The sequence below is a fragment of the Mchenga conophoros genome, linkage group LG14 (assembly GCF_057382185.1).
Source record: "Mchenga conophoros isolate Kocher_MC1m ecotype Shallow Benthic linkage group LG14, M_conophoros_male_GT1.1, whole genome shotgun sequence".
NCBI classification, from domain to species: domain Eukaryota; kingdom Metazoa; phylum Chordata; class Actinopteri; order Cichliformes; family Cichlidae; genus Mchenga; species Mchenga conophoros.
The window spans coordinates 39,087,128-39,106,922 of record NC_140539.1 but is presented as its reverse complement, the minus strand read 5'-3'; the positions used below and the strand labels follow the sequence as shown (position 1 = coordinate 39,106,922).

The following is a 19,795-nucleotide window of genomic DNA, read 5'->3' as shown; positions in this document are numbered from 1 at the left end:
AACATCAAAGCAGGGCAAAGTGCTGACGTTGAGCTGAACGCCGACTTCACCAGCTGCAGAACAACTCATGAATAACTCGGCCTCTTCCTACCAGCTCCTTACTGGAGAACTTGAAGTCTGCAGACTCTGAAGGAGCTGATCAAGCACAAGTGCTGCGTAATAGTTTTAAGCTTTAAGGAGCTGTTTGTTGTATTGCCAAGAAAACAGGAGGCGGAGGCGACGGCGGGGAGTCGGCTAATGAGAGATGAGAGCTGCAGCTAGCTCATAAATGTGTAAACGCAGACATCTGTCCAGTTCTCCGACGCTCTGCTGCTGCTCTCCGAGAAGCTTTCTCTGGAGGGAACGCCGCTCGAGTTCAGGTCGACTTTTATCTCGTTATTCTGCAGGAGGACTAAAAAACATAAAGGTTTGCAGTTACTTCAAGAAAAGAAAAATGCCGTCTGGAATCACACCGTGGGGATCTGATGATGCAACGCTCATTACAAATGAAACAGAGAACATGGAAGAACCCACAGCAAACAGGGAGGTGAGTTTTCTTTATGCAATCCAGTATCATGATGAACCCACAGAACATACAACACCATGGAAACCTCAAATTAAAGCTGAGCTTCAACTTTCTGAGCTTTAAAAGGCTGAAACCGTCCTCGTCAAGGCAACCAATGAACTTCTTCAGTGTTGACGGACCCTCAACAGACACAGGTAAGGAAAGCCCTGAATCTGAATTTATCAAAGTGAACATAAGGATAAGCTTTATTTGTCAGTTGCAGTTGCTTGCAGCTGAAATGACAGACCTACAGACAATATACAAACTTACACTGGGGAGACAGGTCAGGCTAGAAAAAGGAATAGACAGTGAAATATGTAACATATGGGGGCAAAGTCAGGAGAAAAAAAAAGGGTTTCTGCCCATGATGACTTCCAACAAGTGAGTCATCATAAGGAGAAAGCACAGAAAACTCCATAGCACACAAAGAAGCACAGATATCATCACACTCTACGCCATGAAACACAGACAAGCAGCATACGGGCGGGGGTACGCCGATGTACACAGTGGTCGCGGACGCTGCAATTCCTCGCGCCTCCAGCTGAGCCACTGTCTCCATCGGGGGAGGGGGGGTAAGCACGGTTACCTGATCAGAACTGATTGATGTTCTGATTAGGTAACTGTGCAGCAACCAAGGTGTCTGTTTAGTGGTCGAGTGGGAGGAGCCAGACGTCTGAAAGCGACGTTAATAACTAGGGGGGAGGGGCTTCAAAATAACTGCCCGGATTTGTTCAAGTTGCCAAGTTGGGAGGTTTCCTTCCTCAAAGATTCCTGCGTCATTGACAGGAAATGTTCTTATATGGTGATCTCAGGTGCACAGAAGGCCTGCTCACCTGCTGTTAAAACCAGCCAGTCAGAGGAAAGCTGAGTTAAAGCTGCAGGTTGTTCACATTAAATTGGACCTGTGTTATTTCCTGTCATATATCTGCTACTTTACGAGCGACAGCCAATCAGAAAGACAAAGGATGCCCTGTGTAAGATAAAGAAGGATTATTTTGAATGGTGACTCGTGCTAAGCTGCTCTGATCAGCGTGGTCATGAACCTGTGTGAGAGCAGTGTTCCCGTCCCGCCGTAACATGGCAAACCTTTGCTCTCCGAATCGTTCCACCCACCTGGTTTCCGGCGTACTGGTCTTTTCTTTCCGCTGCAGAAGCGAACTTTGCTAAAGACGCTGAAGATGTGTCGCTCACACAGAGACCTCGGGTCTTTACTGGGACTTGAGCGTCGCTTGTTAGTGGCGACTTTGTCGCTGTTGGACTCGCGGGCCTGGCGCTTCTGTCTGATCAGGGAGCTGGCGATAGCCGCCGCCATATCTCTGAGAGGAGGACGAAGCCACAGAGGAACAAAATATCTGCTCCTGCTGTCCGAGTCTGAGGCTGACGACCCTTCAGTCCGAAACAGGTGACATGTCGCCTGACGGGCCTCGGAGGGACCGAGCCAAGATGAAAAATCTTCTCCCTTATGGCAGATCGTTGATTAAGAACCAAAACGTTAGAGATCCACTGTGTGGAACAGCTGATGCACAACGGTCACACGTACAGGCTTCAAAAGAAAAACACCAGAAGGATCCTGAAAATCCACAAAAGTGAAGAACCCGGAAGTCGTTTCACGTTCGTGCGATTCACCGCACAAAACCTGTGTGCACTCCGATGTTAGGAAACAGATATTCCTCTTAAACAGTTTAAATAGTTGATTTATGAGTATATGTTTACATGTTGAGGCTTCCTTTCTGACGACTAATCCAAAGAACGGTGATGAAGTCCCCGCACTCTTCAGCTGAGGGTTTGGAAATAGATCACAAATCCTGATGGAGCTCTGAAAGACGGAAACTTTAAATATCCAGAGAAGAAGAGAATACCTGTTCCCTAAATAACCCTACAGGTTCCCACACAAGTTAAGACGCAGCACTGGCCTGGAGACAATTATTAAAGGAATAAAGAAAAACTCTGAATGAACATTTGATGAGTGATTACGCCTCGATCGAGGAGCTCATCGTGTCTGCTGGGTAATTTATCACTTTAGGTCGCCTCCATCTTTCAGACGCTCCGATGGAAGCGCACATGGCAGCAGGGATTTTCTCGATTTACGCGCCACAAACAGAAGAATCAAAGAGCTTCACCGTGACGTTTCTTCACATCTCTGTGGAGCGAGAGGAAAGCATCTTCATCCACCCGCCTACATCAGCTCGTCAACAACTTCCCGACATGCAGAAAAAGAGGAACAAACCCGAGAAGTTCAGAATTATCCCAGAGAAGAGCCGATAAAGCCGCACTCCGCTCTGCTCTATTTTACTCTACTCTGTTCTCCTGCCTCATCCTCTCCTCCTCCTCCTCCTCCTCTTCCTCGCAGGCTGAGAGCTGCTGAATGTGAAGAGAGAGGAGCGAGGAGAAAAGAGAGCAGCCGTCAGCGAGAGATCGAGGAGAGAGAGAGAGATGGAGAGAGGAGAGGTGGAGGTGTGGAAGAAGCTCCTAAAAATATTCCGCCTGATGTTTCATGTTGCTCCCACATCAGACCACTCCATCTTCACTGCAGCATCCCGACGTACACGAGCGCGTTACACGCCGCAGGACGACTGGTTACTACAGAACAACATCAGCATCGAGGCGCCCCGCTGTCGGAGTCGTGCATGTTAGAGAAAAAAATCCTTTCGTTTCACTTTAATCTTCAAACCAGATCATCACAAATTACAGCCAACCGCTGGCTTCTGCACTGTGCGCAAACATTTTGTTTGTTTGGACCCAAAAGTGACCAGATCTGGACACGTGCGTGGTTAGAAGACCTCATTTAGGCTCTGATCAATTTTAAAATGAGGATTTTCTGCTTTTGTTTTGAAAATATATCTACAGGAAAGGCAAAAGCAGCTGGCGATAAAAAACCTCGGAATCCTGCAAACAACACGGCGCTGTCTGATACCACAATCTTTTGCAGCACAATCCGCGCACAAACATGTTCTGGAGAGCATCAGCATGAAAACAACTTCAAAAGCTACATTTTCACTGACCTAATTGAAAAATAAAACAACTGAATTTTAGGATTTTGGGGTTGTTTTTGTAGCAGGACACAGTTTGAGAAAATTCAAAAACTATAATTATTACAGAATTATTAGCAACAAGCACACTTCTCTAGAAAATTGCCACATAGTCCTCATCATTTTGAACATTAATAAAAAATTCCTCTCTGCATGTGACCCATTCACTCAGCAAAGCAGTGGGCAGCCACCAATCTAGCGCCCAGGGAGCAGTGTGTGGGGACAATACCTCGCTCAGGGGTACCTCAGGGTAGCCGTTCAATGGATTCGAACCCCCGACCTTCCGATCATATCCGACCAATCTACCTACTGAGCTATCCCTGCCCCTACGAAGCAGCTTAGTGTCACTTTGAGAAGGAAAGTCTGTTGCAAGAGGCGGCTCTCCCACAGGGCTGCTCCATTATGGCAAAAATCCACACTTAAGGAAACTGAGGCATACTGAGTGTCTTGATGCTCAATCATCCAGGTAAGGAGATCCCAAAAGGTTGAGTCTGTTCATCTGGAGGTTTCAGTGGCGTTTCATCATCATCAGGTGACGTCTGCAGTCTCAGCGGACTGCAGGTTTCAACCTTATAAACAGGACATTTGGACAATGACTGAAACCAGCCAATGGGCTGGGAGGTCACTTTCTTTATCATTAATATGCAAATTGACATCAATGGTCATGAGTCCCATTCACAGAGAGTTGGGGAATGGCTGCAATCACAGCATGTAAGATGGGGACAGATGGACCCTTAGGCCCCCTCCTCGATTCAGAGATGGTCTTTCCCTTTTCACGTAAATGGCCTCCTTGACTCCGCCCTCAAACCAGCGTTCCTCCCTGTCCAGGATGTTACATCCTCATCCTTGAAAGAGTGTCCACTGGCCTGTAGGTGTAAATAGACTGCAGAGTAGCTCTTCTGTGTTGGTCCACCCACATTGAGTTTGTTTGGTTGTGTATCGAGGAGGTTGGGGTGGATGGATGGGTGCAGGAAACAGAAATGTTCAGACAAATCCTGATCTTTTCCTCATCTGATCATATTCCTGATGAAACCAGATATTTACATTTATATTACTACATAGCAGACGGCTTATTTAACAGTGATTTGTGGCCCATCTCTTGCTGCTGTGGGTTTTATTGTGGAGCAGAAGCCCTGAGGAGATTCTGATTTATTCACGGAGGGAGCAGATAAACGCGGTGCAGTAAAAGTCTTCACTTTTTCCATGAAGCATGTAGTTTAAAACAACGGAAACAAGGTGCATGTTAAATTGTCGAGCTCTGCAACCTCTCAGTTTCTGCTCTGAAGCGTCTCTGCTGTGCCGCGCTCACACTTCCTGTCAGAGGCTGTGAAGTCAACTGCAGGGTTACATAAAGGCATCTTTATTCCCGCTGCATCTCTACAGCGGCAGCACACACGGCTCACGAACACGTCGCCGGGGCTGAATAACCGTGAGATCTGCTCCAAGTCAGGAAACGCTCTCTGAGCCCGCAGGCAACGACGTGATCTGACACTCAGCCCACCGTCCTGTCGTTCTGCGCTCAGAGCAGAAATGATTCACTCATCGCTTCACATCTGATCACGCTGTGAATGCTGGAAAGCTGCAGCCTCAGGTGGGGAGACAAACCCAGAGAAAACTGATCCCAGCTCTGTGCACACGGCTGAGTCTGAGCTTCATTATGAAAGAGATAAATCTACAACAAGTATTTCAAATATGGATTAAAATACAGCTTTTTTCTAGATTCGTTAAATGATTCTTTGGCATAAGATTTCCACTGAAGCCTCTTTATTTCAGACCTCTTACTACTAATGCTTCTACAACTGTTTGTTAATACAATTAACCTCTCAGCAGTCGTGCTATTGGTCAGATAATGTCATTAAAACGGCTCCAACAGCACAAACACAGTCCAGAGGTGCAGTTCAGGTGCTAGCAGACCGCTAGCAGCTACAGCCGCCTGTGTCACCAATGGATCTATTAATGCAAACTTTAAACCTTAATACAATTTAAACAGGTGAGTTATTAATAAATTGTCCTACGAAGGAAGAAATGATTTATAGAGACCAAAATAGTTTTTCTGTCAGGCTGTAAACGCGCTTATTTCTGCTGTTGGACATTTCATCGTGGGAGTCTTTTTGGACTGACTCTGGAGCCCCCTGTGGACATTAGAGGGACTGCACCTGTGTGTTGGCTTCATTTGCTGTCATATTTCTGGCATCCAGTAGCTGTTAATAGCTGCATGTTTGTGTTTTAATTACCGTGTTTATATTCTTTCCTTGTTGTTTCTGCATTGATGTGTAAATGGAAAATAATACAGATCCATATTTTTATTCTGGTACTCCAAGGCATAGCTTTACATTACATTACAGTTTCTTTAAGCCCTCCCGATAAGTGAGCTTTCATCTGATTGACCAGCTCTGTAAGCCTACCGAGGGGCATGTATAGGCCCAGTGTTACCAGTAATCAGTCCAAACCGAGAACTCAGAGCATCTGTGGTGACCACAAGATCTTATTATTATGGGGGTGGGCACTTATGCTAAAACACTGGTAACCTTTGCTTCCTTTGTGACTGACCTAATATTACGGCGTACTGAGCTGCTGCAGCTATTCTCCTGTTAAATCTGCTGATTAAAGCAAATTTTGGGGGTTTTAGGATCTGGTTCTGATCCAGATCATCTCATTTTTCTTTCTGAAGAGTGAAATCCTGCAGAGAAGTGTGAAACACTTTCAGCAAACAGGTCATTTCAGCGCCGTTAAAGACGAAGGCTCCACCTCTCTTTGGTTTGTCTCTGGGCCTGAGGCTGAGGCGTCCAGCAGGATCCATGGCTCACGCACCGAAGTGAAACTGAATGGGATTAACTTCGTCACTAACCGGGTGCGCACGTGTCAGTGAACGCACCATCATGCTGAATGTAGGCCTACACTCTCGCAGAAAAAAAAAACAGGTCAGCGTCTTTAATTACTGTCGTGTATTTGCGTCCTCGTACCTGCTCAGTGGGACTGAGGGAGGAGAAACGTCTCCGTCGCTCACTCTGATTATCAGATCCTGACGCTGCCAGTTATCCTGCCCAGATCAGGTCAACAATGTCTGACTCACTCGACGTTAAAAGAATCGTGTAGTTATTAACTTACTGCTTTCCGATACTTGTAGAAACAAATGAAAATGCTTATTTGAGAGGAGATGTGCAAGACTCATGTCTACCTCTAAATCTCTTAACCCAGTTCTCTGACACTGAAGCTTGAGGTCTGTGGGCTAAATCCAGCTCTTCACAAGTTTTAGTCTAGCACATCGCACATCTCCTTGTAGCTCCTCCATTCCTTAAAAGCCCACTTTCTATTGATTGGTGAACACGTGGAAGCCTGCCAAGAGTACGGAAAAATCATAGTAAAGAAAACGCTGGAGGCCAACTCCAAGGCAACCACGCAAGCGTGGAAGATAAAGATACGAAGCACCGTCCCCGGCAGTGTTCTCCATAGACCTGAAGCTCATCGTCAAAAGCAGAGACGCACATAGATTCAGGAGTGGAGTGACCGTCAGTCACATCCTGTACGTGGACGACTTCTGTACGCCACGATAGAGCGAGGCATCGACTCAGCGATCCACATAATCAGGATCTGCTGTGAGGACATCAGGATGTCATTCGGACTGTAAGAGCGACACGTGCTGAGAAGCTGAACGGCAGGAATAAGATCCAAGCCATCAATATGTACGTCCCCCAGACACCCAGCTGGGATAAGAAGGTGGTCACAGGAGGAAGTTACCGATTTCTATGTATGTGGCCATTGGAGGAACTGCAGCTTTAAGCTTAACCGAACCCCTTTCTTCTTCTTTTTATACACTTTTAGTACTTTGTGTCATTTCTATAATTGATGTCAGGAGAGATGAGTTTAATTCGGGTTTTGTTTGGTCTACATCGACTCTGCAGCCTGCATCAGGGACTTAACAAGACGACTGTCAAACTATTAGCTTGCTAATGTTGATATTTATCCTCCACCTCCAACTGTTCACTGTAGACAAACACCTGTACGACATCACTGACCTGTCCTGATGGTCGCAGGTTCGATATCTGCTGAATAATGTAAGTGTGATAGGTTCATACCTGGGAGAGTCCAGGACCGAAGGACAGGAAATCCACTGTGGCAGCACCACAATCGATCCCACGGCTCATTAACACCCAGCAGGTGTGTGTGTGTGTGTGTGTGTGTGTGTGTGTGTGTGTGTGTGTGTGTATACAGTTCAGGTATGTTTCCTGATCAATAGACAGACTGCCTCATCAGAGGGCAGGAGAATGTCAGCAGGGCAACAACAGCAACACCATTAAACTGCCAGAGAACACAGTACACACAGTACACACACAGTACACACAGTACACACAGTACACACACAGTACACACAGTACACACAGTACACACACAGTACTTGCAGTACACACTACAAACTCAGTACACAGGTTGCTCATGATATGAAAGAACCTCTCAGACTGAATATATGTATTTAATACTGCATTTGTCTTCTGCCCAACACAGTGTGTTAACCACAGAGTCTGGCTGAGCGGTGACTCACAGCAAAAGCTGGTTTAAACCCACTGAGCTGCAAAGCTCTGCTCTCACTGTTATCCTGTAATAAAGAGGTTAGACTGACCGAACATAAATAACTGAAATAGGGACCAACAATGATTAAACACTGTGGTATGAATGTGTTGTTCTAAACAGAAAGGTGAGAATGTGGAACAGGTAAACTCGATAAGGACACAGCAGGAAAAGAAGGAGGAGAGAGATAGTGTGAGGCACAGGTGAACTTAATCAAGGATCGACCCTGTAAACTGAGGAAGTAAGACATGAGATAAATTATTAGGCTCTAAAAGAAACAAAAGGTGAGGGAAAGTAAGGCACAGGTGAACTTAATCAAAACAATAAGCACTGTGAGAAAAGGAGGGAAAGCAGGAAAAAAATCAGAGAGTGAACACAGGAAACACGAGAAACCAGGAACAAGGAAGATGTGCAAAGCGAGATCAAAAGACCGCGACGATGAACCAGGACAGCTCTGGGATTTACTTGCAGGAAGACAGTAAGTATGAGACGGGAGGTGTTTTCAAAAATAACCTGGAAAAAATCTATTCCAGGTCCATCAGAGACACATTCAGCCCAAAACTGAGGAAAGACTCCAACAAACAGCGGCGTGGGCGGCACAGAGGACGGCCGCTGGATGTTCAAAATGTTAACAGCAGCACGTATTGTTCCTCCGTCTATTGTTTCACGCCGAGCGTGCACACAGCGATATATTTTTAAAAATCTGCCGTTTCTCCTGCCGATGACTCACCGCTCATAACAAACACAAGCTGAGAAAGCCGGCCCGCCATCACAGAGATGATCCAAGAAGCGGGATTCAGACGACTTTATAGGACGGCGTGAATGACACGTGCAGAACAGTGCGAGCAGCTCAGAGGTGCAGTCAGACTGGACTCTGCATCTACAACAACATGAATCTGATTGATTAAAAACAGCAGCACTTCATATGTGATGTGCTTTACATAACAGTGAGGGCATCAGGTGGAGAGCTTTTATGTAACACGTGTAATTTATTGATTTCGACTTGATTTAAATGGATAATAGAAATGATGTGTGAAGAGCTGCAAAAGTGTTTACTTGGTCATTCCACGGGAACGCAGAAAGAAAGGAATTTTTCCCTCTGTGAAAAGCAGGAAAAGGGTTGTTTTTTTTATATGGACACTGATTCGTTTTAGGTGTTATGTAATATAAATTTGATAACGTTTGAATATTTCTGTCTCAGTAAACGGGCTCTGTTCACTGGGCAGATGCTGCCATCTGCTGGAGGTCAGGTCAACTGCAGGTTTGAGTCTGTGGGGAGGAATCAGTTTCATAAAGTTTTTTGAATCTGTTTTCTTCTTGTTTTGGATTTTAATGTTTGGATATAAAGTTGATGTTTGTATTTTTCCACTTTTACCTTAAACCTACAAAGAAACATTAAAGTAACTTTTTCCTGATCTGGAAAAGGCCGTAAACACTTGGATTGTGTAAGAGATTATGCTTTTTACATATACATATATAAATATAAAATATTTTAATGAGGTGGAGTTAGTGTGACGCCGTATCGAGGCTTGAATGATCACATGCATGGCTAAATGCCCGGTGGGCCGATGGTGATTTTTCGTTTTTATGGGCCGATGATACATATTGGCCAGATGCTGGTTGATGTGTAAAAATAACTCAGTTGTTTGCTGGTGGCTGTGGCGGAGCTTCCACTGAGGCCAGCAGGTGGATGAGGGAAGGGGAGGTAGGAGGAGGAGAGACCCGAGGCGGCCGCCGGTCCGAGTGTCAGGTGAACTGAACTTCAGGTAAGAAGTTATGACCTGCAGTCTGTCTGGGTCAGATATAAACCAAGTTTAGGTGGAGTTTATTTTTGTTACCATCAGTTACAATAACTCGTACTGCGTGCTAGCTAGCATGACGGAGTTTCTATACAGCTGGGTGGTGCTATGATGTCACTGATAGTGAACTTTATTTAATTCATAAGGTCAGTTAGTAGAGTTGCCAATCGTCCCGTAAAAAGACGGAATCGTCTCGTATTCAGAGAAAATATTACGTGTTTTGTGTTGAGCTGAGAAGAGATGCAGTTTGTCCTGAACTTCAGCTACAATGGAACAAAGACAGAGCTGAAGTTATTCTGTGTTTACGCTGCACAGCTGCCTCTTCTTCTCTCATTCTCCCCCCTCCCTCTCCTGTTGCTACTTCAATCATGAAACTGATCAATGATCAGCTGATCAGCTTTTCTCTCTTGTTTGTTTATCGCCCACTTTGCGCCAGAAAGAGGAAACCAGCGGATGTCGCGCTAAACAACAGCAGCACGTTTAAGCTTGATCAGCTGTTGTTAGAATGTATTTAATATTAATTTCTAGTATCAGCTGATGTTGGCTGGAGCCACAGCTGTAAAGCTGCTGGTCATGATGGTTTGGATATGTGGTGAGAGGGAAACATGAAGATGAAACCAGGAGATGTCCTTACTGAATCATCATCAGAGCTGTGATGGAGAAACAGGTTTACCTTTTAGGTGACATGAATGAGTTGAAGTGAAGTTATGAACTGTTTCTGAGAGACAAATAACATCCCGCGGCCTGGTGGATCTGAAGAGGTTCACATCCACCCGTGACTTTACTCCTGAATAAACACCACAGAAGAAGAACTGAACAGCCAAAGCTCAAGCTGACACGGCTGCTTCTTATTCGCTGTCAGCGAGGTGTCGTCACAAACTGAATTCTGGACGTGTTGCTTGCAGCCAACGTTATGATTTAACTTTTGAAGCACTGGCCAATCAAACCACATTATGTAAATACTGCGAGAGAGCACGGTGGCTGTACAGGTGGGAAAGATTCAGCCTGTTATACATCAACAGTACCTGTAGTTCCAGCTAGCTTGTCTGATGCTAACTGCTGACTCATCTAGCTGACTAGTCATCTAATTGTTGCTATGACAACCATACTTGTAATATATAGATAGATACCCACCTAAAAGGAGCGCCCGCTATCAAGCTCCAGTGATCCTTCCTGCCTGAAACTTTAAAGGTAAAAAAACTAGAAACGGGTTTTATATTCCAATCGTCTCAAAGTGCAGCTTTGCTGCTGCTGGCCACATGCTAAATACACAAGTTTAACTGAAATCAGGATTAAACCTTTTTTCTGACCTGGAACATAAACTTTTACCACCACGTCTGCTGAATCATCCGGACGGTTCAGTTCACGAGTCTCTGCAGACGCCCACCTCCACCTGAGCTCCTTTCTCAGACCTCTGCTGGTCACATCTCACCTCATTTCTGTGGTTCATATCCACAGTTATTTTCATAGTGACAAATGTAGTTTGTGGCTGTCCTCTGTATTTGTTGCTGTGCGTTTCCTCTCAGTCTCTTGGAGGAGGAGGAGATGCCCACTGTGCCCAGCAGAGGGAGACAGAGACCCTTCTACAGCTCCTGTTCTGTCTGTTTTCAGACGATGTTTCGGTCGTTGTGAATCATTCATGTCATCCTGTCAGCCACTTTGAAGGATTAAAAAGAGAAGCTGAAAACACTCCATGTTCTCGTTTTAAACCACACTTTCAGGCACAGCAGCAGCTCGAGGTCAGCTTTCTCTTCCTCCATCAGCTAAAAAGTCATTTTCAGTAACACGTCCAACGTCAGTCGAGTAATTTAGTTATAGAGATGTTAGCACTACACACACACACACACACACGTTTGTTTGGTATCAGCACCGAGAGTCTGCACAATTAAAAATCATCTGAACTGAATTTCTAACCTGTTTTTATTTGGTTTCAGATGTTAGAGGTTATGATGCAGGACACCTGCTGAAGTTTAACCTGCAGGCGTTCTGTGACTGTCACACTGATGGTTTCTATAACTGTGAATCTTGGACTTGTGTTTGACGAGCCTTAAGCCAATCAGCATGCAGAGGACGACTCAAACAATGGCGTGACAGATTTACGGAAACAGATTCAACTTTTTATTCAGCGTGACTGAAAGTGGATTGATAGGTTTGTAGCATAAACCTATTCGCTGGAACGTTAAGGACAATCTGCTACGCAGCAAAAAGCAAGACACAAGGCACCAAAGTTCTCTGGTTACTCATGCATGAGGGAGACCTGGCTGGGGCCAAGTGTCGTTCCACCACTTGACCACCGTCAGACTCTCAGCCAGGTTCCCCACAGCACTCCTTTTATTGTGGTTACATGAATATGCATAGGGTCATTAACATATAACATCTTACATAGGTATACATGTGAACAAAGAATACTGTGTGTGTGTGTGTGTGTGTGTGTGTGTGTGTCTGTGTGTGTGTGTGAGGTCAAGGTGTGACCCTGTGAAGACTCCCCAAAGTTGGTGCCAGGAGTCTAGCGGTCCATCTGAACAAAGGGCTCTTATACTTAAACAGATATACGTGTGTTTGCTATACCATATATCAGCAAGAGAAGATACGACCTCTCCTAGGAGGTGTGATCTACGCCAGAACACTGTAGAGGGAGTGAACGCACTCCCCCTTCATGCTACACAGAGCTGTTACAGACCTCCTAGGATGAGACATTCTTTCAATCTACAAATGATTATACACTTCTAAGCATATATGAGTAAATGTTTCTAAATACAAATGACAATAACAAAATCTAAACCCATCATGGATGAGTCCACAAAAAGTGTTCAAGTCAGAAAAGCTGCTTTCCCGCCGACCGCAACCACAGCTATCACCACCTGGTGGCCTCACGATAGAATGCAGGTTTATGGCACTGATGGAGGATTCTAGCTGCTCAGCAGTCCTGGCTCTGCTTTGTCCTGAAACGTTATTATTCACTGCAGATGATCAGATATCCAAAGTCCTACGACGCGTTTCTGCCATCAAATTCAAAATGAGCTCACAGTGTTTCCTCTACTGTGAGTAAAATGTGGGTTTATGAGATTAAACTACAACTGTAAAAACTGTAAAACAATAAAAACGGAGCTGAAAAAAAGAAACCAACTCTGGAAGCTATCAGAAACCAAACTGAATTAGAAACAGGAAGTCAACATGAAAGATAAATCTGTGACGAGCTGCCGACCAAGCAGTGACGTGTTCCCTCCACATGATGCTGAAGGTGCTTAGATTTGTGATGAAGGAGCCTTTCTGCTTCTTCAGTTTGACCCACGTGGTCCAGTATGAAAAACTAAAGATCTACAGCAGACCTGGAAGACCTGACACAGGAGCTGAGAGACGGTGATCGACTGTTTCACTGAAGCTTCATCAGAGATGCTCTCAGTGGAAGGACGGCTGTCAGGAAGTCGCTTCACTGAGCAGAGAAACAGGTCTGATGGAGAGATGGACGCACATCAAGGTCAAGAGGAGGTCAGGAGGAGGTCCATCAAAGAGGTTACAGACATCAGAGAAACACGGTGGAGACTGTCATGGTTCTGCTGCGTGTCAGTCAGCGGTGTTGGACAAACTGATGAATTATGAGGTCAGAGTTTGAGCCATCATGCAGTAACATCTGGAAACATCTGAGTGGCAGCAGCTTCATTTTTCAGCATCACAATGACCCCAATCACACTGTTAATGCAGTGAAAGCACACCTGGATAGAAACGCACACGTCGGTCATGGGTCCGCCTCCCAGAGCCCGGACCTCACATCACTGAAGCAGTGTGAGATCATCCTGACAGAGAACAGAGCAAAGGACAGAAACATCCAAGAAGCCTGGAGAACTGTTCCTGAGACGGCTTAACGGGACAACAGAGAGCTGAAGAATAAAGGTGCTCACACTGAATATTGTGCGTTGGCATTTATTTTAATAGCTGACATTTTCCTAAGAAGTCTGTGTGCGCTATTTCTACTCGAGTCCGTCCAGAGTCACTTGATATGGACGGGTCTCCGGGTCGGAGCAGCAGAAATGCAAAGTGCTGACTGAGCCGAGCAGACTAACAGCTGCTCAGACAGAAATACACGAAGCTGTAAATATAACGGAGACAACACACACGCACACACACGCGCGCACACAGTGTGTGGGCTAATTTTAGTTAGCATGTTCTGTTTCTGTCACAGGCCTTTAAATGTTGCTCTCGCTGCTTTTTGTTTGACACAGAAACTCAAAACTAAAACGAGAAACTCCAAGAAAACTGACCCAGAATCTCCCCCCGCACTGCCAGTTTATTAGGCACACTTATCCAAAGTAATTCAGCAGTTTTTCAGTTTAGAGATGAGCTTTATCGTCACTGTGGATGCTCCGTGAATCATCATGCCTTCAGCTCTGGGCTGTTGGAATAAACTCTGTGTTTTATCAGCCTGTCGCTTCAGCTCGACTCCCAGCTGTCAGAGGATGAGCTTGGAAAACTTTCAAATAAAGTCACAGAAGCTTCTGCAAACTGCTGGAAACCTCGAGTCACACAGGCCACGCCCCTAAAAATGGTAATTATAAACAGGCAAAGATCTCTAGAGACGAAACCAGTTTGTTTTATCGGGTTGTAAACATGTTTAGTTCTGGGGGGACTGACACCCCCAGTGGACGTTAGAGGAACTGCAGCTGATGGGTTTGTGTGTTTATATATAAGCAGATATTTTGGTGATGTGAGAATCTGTCAGTCATCAGCTGATGAAGGTGTGAGACACCGAGACCTTGACGCTGATATTTATAATCGTCTGCGAACACGGGACATGTAAGGACGCGGCGAGGACGCGGCCAGGACGAGGCCAGGACGCGGCCAGGACGCACAGTAACATTCGCAGAAGCTGGTTTTTGATACTTCACAGGCACTCCTCTACACGCTAAACGCCATTATAAAAACACACCTGCTCATGAAGCGCGTCATGAGAAAAATTGTTTTCTGTGAGCTTTCTGTCATTTATACGAGTCGCAGGTTTCACTGCAGCAGGTGTTTTACTGAAGTGTGTGTGTGTGCACAGGTTGTGTCCCTGCAGTCACACACTCAGGTGTTTGCATGTCATTTGGCTTTCTTTTGCAGCACAGAGACCTCGACCTGCAACAACTCCAACACAACATGGGATCCAAGCAAGCGCAAAAACACAACAACACACCAATCAGACACACAATAAATCCATGCAGCAGGTGTGCCGTGTTATTCACGTGTAGTCTTCACCTACAGATCAGCTGATGACGTGTTGACGTATTCGACATGTATCGATTTTCTGTTTTCACAGCTTTTGTTTCACTTTGACCAAACTTAAGATTAAATATTTAGAGCCTCACACTTTCACATTAACCCCCCCGTCACACAATCTTATCCTGACTTATCGTCTTCTTGGTTTGCAACAAATCAGCCGTCTCTGCTTCGCTGTCCTCTTTTCTACGGTTTATAGTCAGACTGCAGGCTGTTACCACGTTGCAGTCTTTGCTGACCTGTCATGATACATGTGGGATTGGTGCTGTGTGCTGGTGGCTCTTTCGCTCTGCAGACAGGACCGTGGGAATTCAACCAAAGCGATGACTACAGAGATGCACGTCAGCGCAGTCCTCCAACGAGGCAACAACGTCCAAAACTCACAAGCTCCGAGAAGTGATCCCTCTCTGTGAGAGGATCGCTGCTAGCTGAGCGAGTGTGGTTTTTTACAGAAGCTGCTGTTTGATTGTTATTTATCCTTCCTTTGGTTTTTTATTACTGTATTCTTATTTTTCACAGATTTTGTTTCAGCCTGTGGATTTTGATAAATACGTTGCAAAATGACAACAAACCTTCTTGAATCTTGAAGTATTTACATAAATGCAAAATACAAAAAGTGAGAAGAAACAGAATATTGCAGAAGGTTTTAGAAACAACAATGATGCAGGACAAGAAGCAGGCAGGAAGTAAGACACAGGTGAAGATAATGGCTGTATCCCAATTCAGGGTCTGCAGCCTCAACGATCCTCAAGGGCCGCGTACTTAAAGACCGCTAAGGCCGGAAGTGCGAGGCTTGTGAAATGGGACGGTCTAGCCTCCGTCGCTCTGCCCAGGTTGCCTAGCAACCATGATACTAACAGCTGGAAACGTGTCATACAGCTTTGCTTGACAGAAATGAAGGAGAAAATCTTTTGTTCATTTGTTTGTTTGTTTCTACATGAGCTTTGATCATTCTCTGATTAAGCTCAGCTGTTGAACGCCGTATATTTTAAAGTAAAGGCTTTAAAACCAAGTTAGTACAAACGTCACTAATGTCACATGACTTTGCCGACATGTGGCCAACAGGAATGTTTTAATGTTCTTCATTATTAAACATTTGCACATAAATAAGTGACATAATATTCAGTACTTACTTAAAGTTCACTCTTCGGGCGCCCCTCATCCGCCGTTTTCTAGAACCCACCGCCACGCTATGCATTCTGGGATATGTTGGGCCACGAAGTCTACACCGCCGCGTCCTTAAAATTCAGTGAAATGAAGGACGCATTTGAGGGCCGCATTTCGAGCAGCCTTTGAATTGGGACAGCCTTCGTCGCGTCGCTGTGACGTAATCGGCCTTGAAATGCGGCCTTTAAGGCTGCAGACCCTGAATTGGGACACAGCCTAAGTGACAGACAGGAAGTAAAAACTGAAATATGACGAAAAAACCAACAGATAATTACCAAAAGACAAACACTTAACAGGAAGACGCGCACAGAGGGAGGAGCCAAGTGCAATATAACAAATGGACACGCCCACTGCGACGCTACATGGTTAGCAAAGTTGTGCTATGACACCTCAAGCACAGCATTTTCCCCATGATGGTGACTGTGAAACTGCATGCTCATTGGCTAACTAGTTTAGGGCAGAGAGCTGTTTCCCCTTCTTCACACATATACAGTACCAGAAGTCTTTCTGCAACCACAGATATCGCCGCCCTGGTGGCCATTTGAATGAATGTCAACAGTAAAACTTCACATTTACTGGGCAGACAAACAAATAAAAATGGCATAAACTCAATAACAACACAAAAACCATGTTAGGTAGACTCTTGATTGATTAACTTGAACAGGATATCAGTTTCTGTGTAAAAGAAGTTACAGAGAAACATCATCTCTCTTCTCTGGTTCGCTGCGTGCTTTACAATGGTCACAGTCAGAATGTAGGTTCATGATTATTGTGACGTCTCTGGTTTTGGACATATTTTACACTTAAATGATGGTGTACCACAAAGCTCTGGACCTCTGCTTATCTCATGTATTTGTGATATTTATGCTAACAACATCCTCCATGAACTAAACGTTAGTTTATCTGCAGATGACACTCTGCTGTATGCCCGTCCTGTTAGCAAACCTCCATCAAGCACTTCCCTCAGCTGCTCCACCCTGCTGCTGCAAACACACCAGGAACTTTCCAGAACACATTTCCAGTTTGTGAAAGACGATCTCAAACTCTTCTGGAAAGTTTCAGGGTTCAGCTTCAGAAAGGAGACGAACAAGGGTCCCACACTTCCCAAAGCTAATGTGGCCTCTAAAACTCTTCAGTCTACTCTGAATCAGAAACACCTTCTAACATAAACTCCCCCCAAAAAAGACGTTTCTGCAGCTTCATGCAACAAAAGACAGAAGCAACATAAAAGAAGTCAGCGCGACCGGACTCAGGGACAGATGTTTGTGCATATTTCTGTTATTTAAAGTAAATGATGAGATTATAGAGGCGGACATGGTAACTGTGAGGTTAAATCACATCATGATTCTGAGTTGTGAGTCTTCCTCTGCTTTCACCAGCTCTGATCACTACAAAACAAAGTGAGCATTAAAGAATGAGAGAGGACTCAGGTGGGCGCCGTGTCTCCTGAGGACTCACCCTGCTGGCTGCTGTCTTTGTGAATGCTGCCCTCCTCTTCATCGGCCTCCTCTCCTTTACTCTCTCTGGACAGCAGACGCCGAAACAGGCTGTAATAACGGGTCATGGCAGGCAGAAAGCTGACTGAGACTGAAGCTCCAGTCACTTAATTAGTCAGTCAATCAGTGCGCTAATCGATGAGGCAGCCACTGGATCTGTCGCCGAGAGCCAGTCACTGTTAAACACAGAGTCTCAGAATGCTGCACACGCCTCCACGTGACCACGCCCAGCTGCTGGTACATTAATACCGAGAGAAACGCTGACAACAGCCAACAGTCGTAGTAAACACCGAGCGCTCGCGTGTCGCCTCCTCAAAGGTTTTCAGACGTCAGAAGGTTCGTGTTCCCGCCCAGCTGCGCATTTGACTCACTCGGTCCGTGAGTGAGTTTCAAGTATGATTTCCTGTCCTGAGCACGAGTTGTGTCACTGTTTGCTGCAGGCCTGATAAATCACAGAGGGGGGTCAGGTTACACAGCTGGTTTCTGCAGCAGCTCCTGGTTATGCAAAGCAGCGTAAACCAAACCTCAGCAAGTTTATGAAGCACGAAAGGCTTTGTCAGGTCTAAAAACATCATCTGCTAAATCCAACTTTTAAAAATAGGTACGAGTCCCCAGATAACAAGGAGTGAGAGAAGGATCTCAGGTGAACCAAATACAGCAGTAACACAGTTTGCATTATAGGGGCGTGGCCTCGTTGACTGACAGGTGGATGGTGACACAGGTGGGTGTCAGGCTTCACCTGAACTGGACCTCTGGACTGATTTTGTGCTGTTGGAGCCTTTTTAATGACATCATCCAACCAATAATGTGGCTGCTGTGAGGTTGCTGTGGTAACAGACCACCTATGAAGTCTGAGCTCCAGTTTTTTTGAGTAAAATTCCAGGATTTTAATTGGATGTAACAGATTAGCAGGTACCTGTGTCCGTGTGAAGCACCTGTTAACTTAATGACTTAATCATTTCTGGCTCAAAGAAATCACAGGTGTATTTGAAGTGCCAGGAGCCTCTCCTCTCAGTACGTTTGTGTGTGGATCTGTCACGGCTCCAGTCAAAGGCTCGTGTGGGTTGTCTCCAAGCACCAACTAGGACCGGGTTTATTTACTATTTATTTTGAAATCTACATTATTTGCTATATTTGATGATCTATGTCATTCTCCCAGGATACTATCCTGTTAATTGGTTCTTTGATATCTAAGCTGGCCTGTAATCAGGAAGGCTACGCCCTCTTATCTACCTGCCTGATCACCTGTGATTTGTCAAGAGAACTCGAACATGAACTTCAGAGAGAAACTGGAAATCTTCTGGTATCCAGTCTGTGTTTGAGGTCATCTGGCTCCCAGTAAGCCCTTTGGCCCCCTGCTGTGCCAAAAACAAAGACTACCAGACATCTGCTGGAACCTGTAACTCCTCTCAGTCCTGTTTCTAAATCTAAGTCCTCCGTGATGTCACAGTATTGATTTAGGAAAGCAGAGATGATTGGATGCAGATCCCAGCGGGGTTTCCGGAGCAGCTCTGACGGAGGAGACCGGCTGCGTGTTAGTGATGAGGGAGGGCGAGGATGCAGCTCTAATGACAGCATAGTGATGATAAATATTTTAAACATCCAAATCAATACCAAGATTTTCCTGAAAGTACTTTACATAAAATCTTTATGTATGTAAATAAATAATATTAAGGTGCCGGCAGATGTTCCAGCTCTGCACCTTTACAACAACAGCAGCCGCTCATTTCCCATCTTTCCCTCATTTTGATCATTTCCAGCTCCGTCTTTCCGTTCTGGCCTCCACCACAGCAGCTCTGCATGACTTAAAGTTCAAAATAATCCTTATTTATCTCACACCGAGCCTCGGTGCAGCCTCGGTCTGAAACAAACTGTTTTAGTCACGTCCCTTCACAAACTCAAAGACTAAACAGAAGGTGGGAGGGGCTTCTGCGTGGAGCA

General features: G+C 45.3%; 1 protein-coding gene across 3 annotated transcripts in view; it reads right to left on the bottom strand.

Moving 5' to 3' along the window:
- The window catches only part of LOC146560376 (fibroblast growth factor 12-like), a 52,357-nt gene that overhangs the window by 16,173 nt on the left and 16,389 nt on the right, over positions 1–19,795 (bottom strand). The window contains exon 1 of one of the 3 annotated variants that reach the window (XM_085244463.1): positions 17,817–18,539. The exons of 1 other annotated variant lie outside the window; for it this stretch is intronic. In XM_085244463.1, coding sequence (XP_085100589.1) covers positions 17,817–17,922 — 106 coding nt within the window. In that variant the 5' untranslated portion in view covers positions 17,923–18,539. Of the gene's footprint in view, positions 1–1,657; positions 5,426–17,816; positions 18,540–19,795 lie in introns of those variants that run through there. One more of the 3 variants, XM_085244465.1, reaches the window with a different exon arrangement.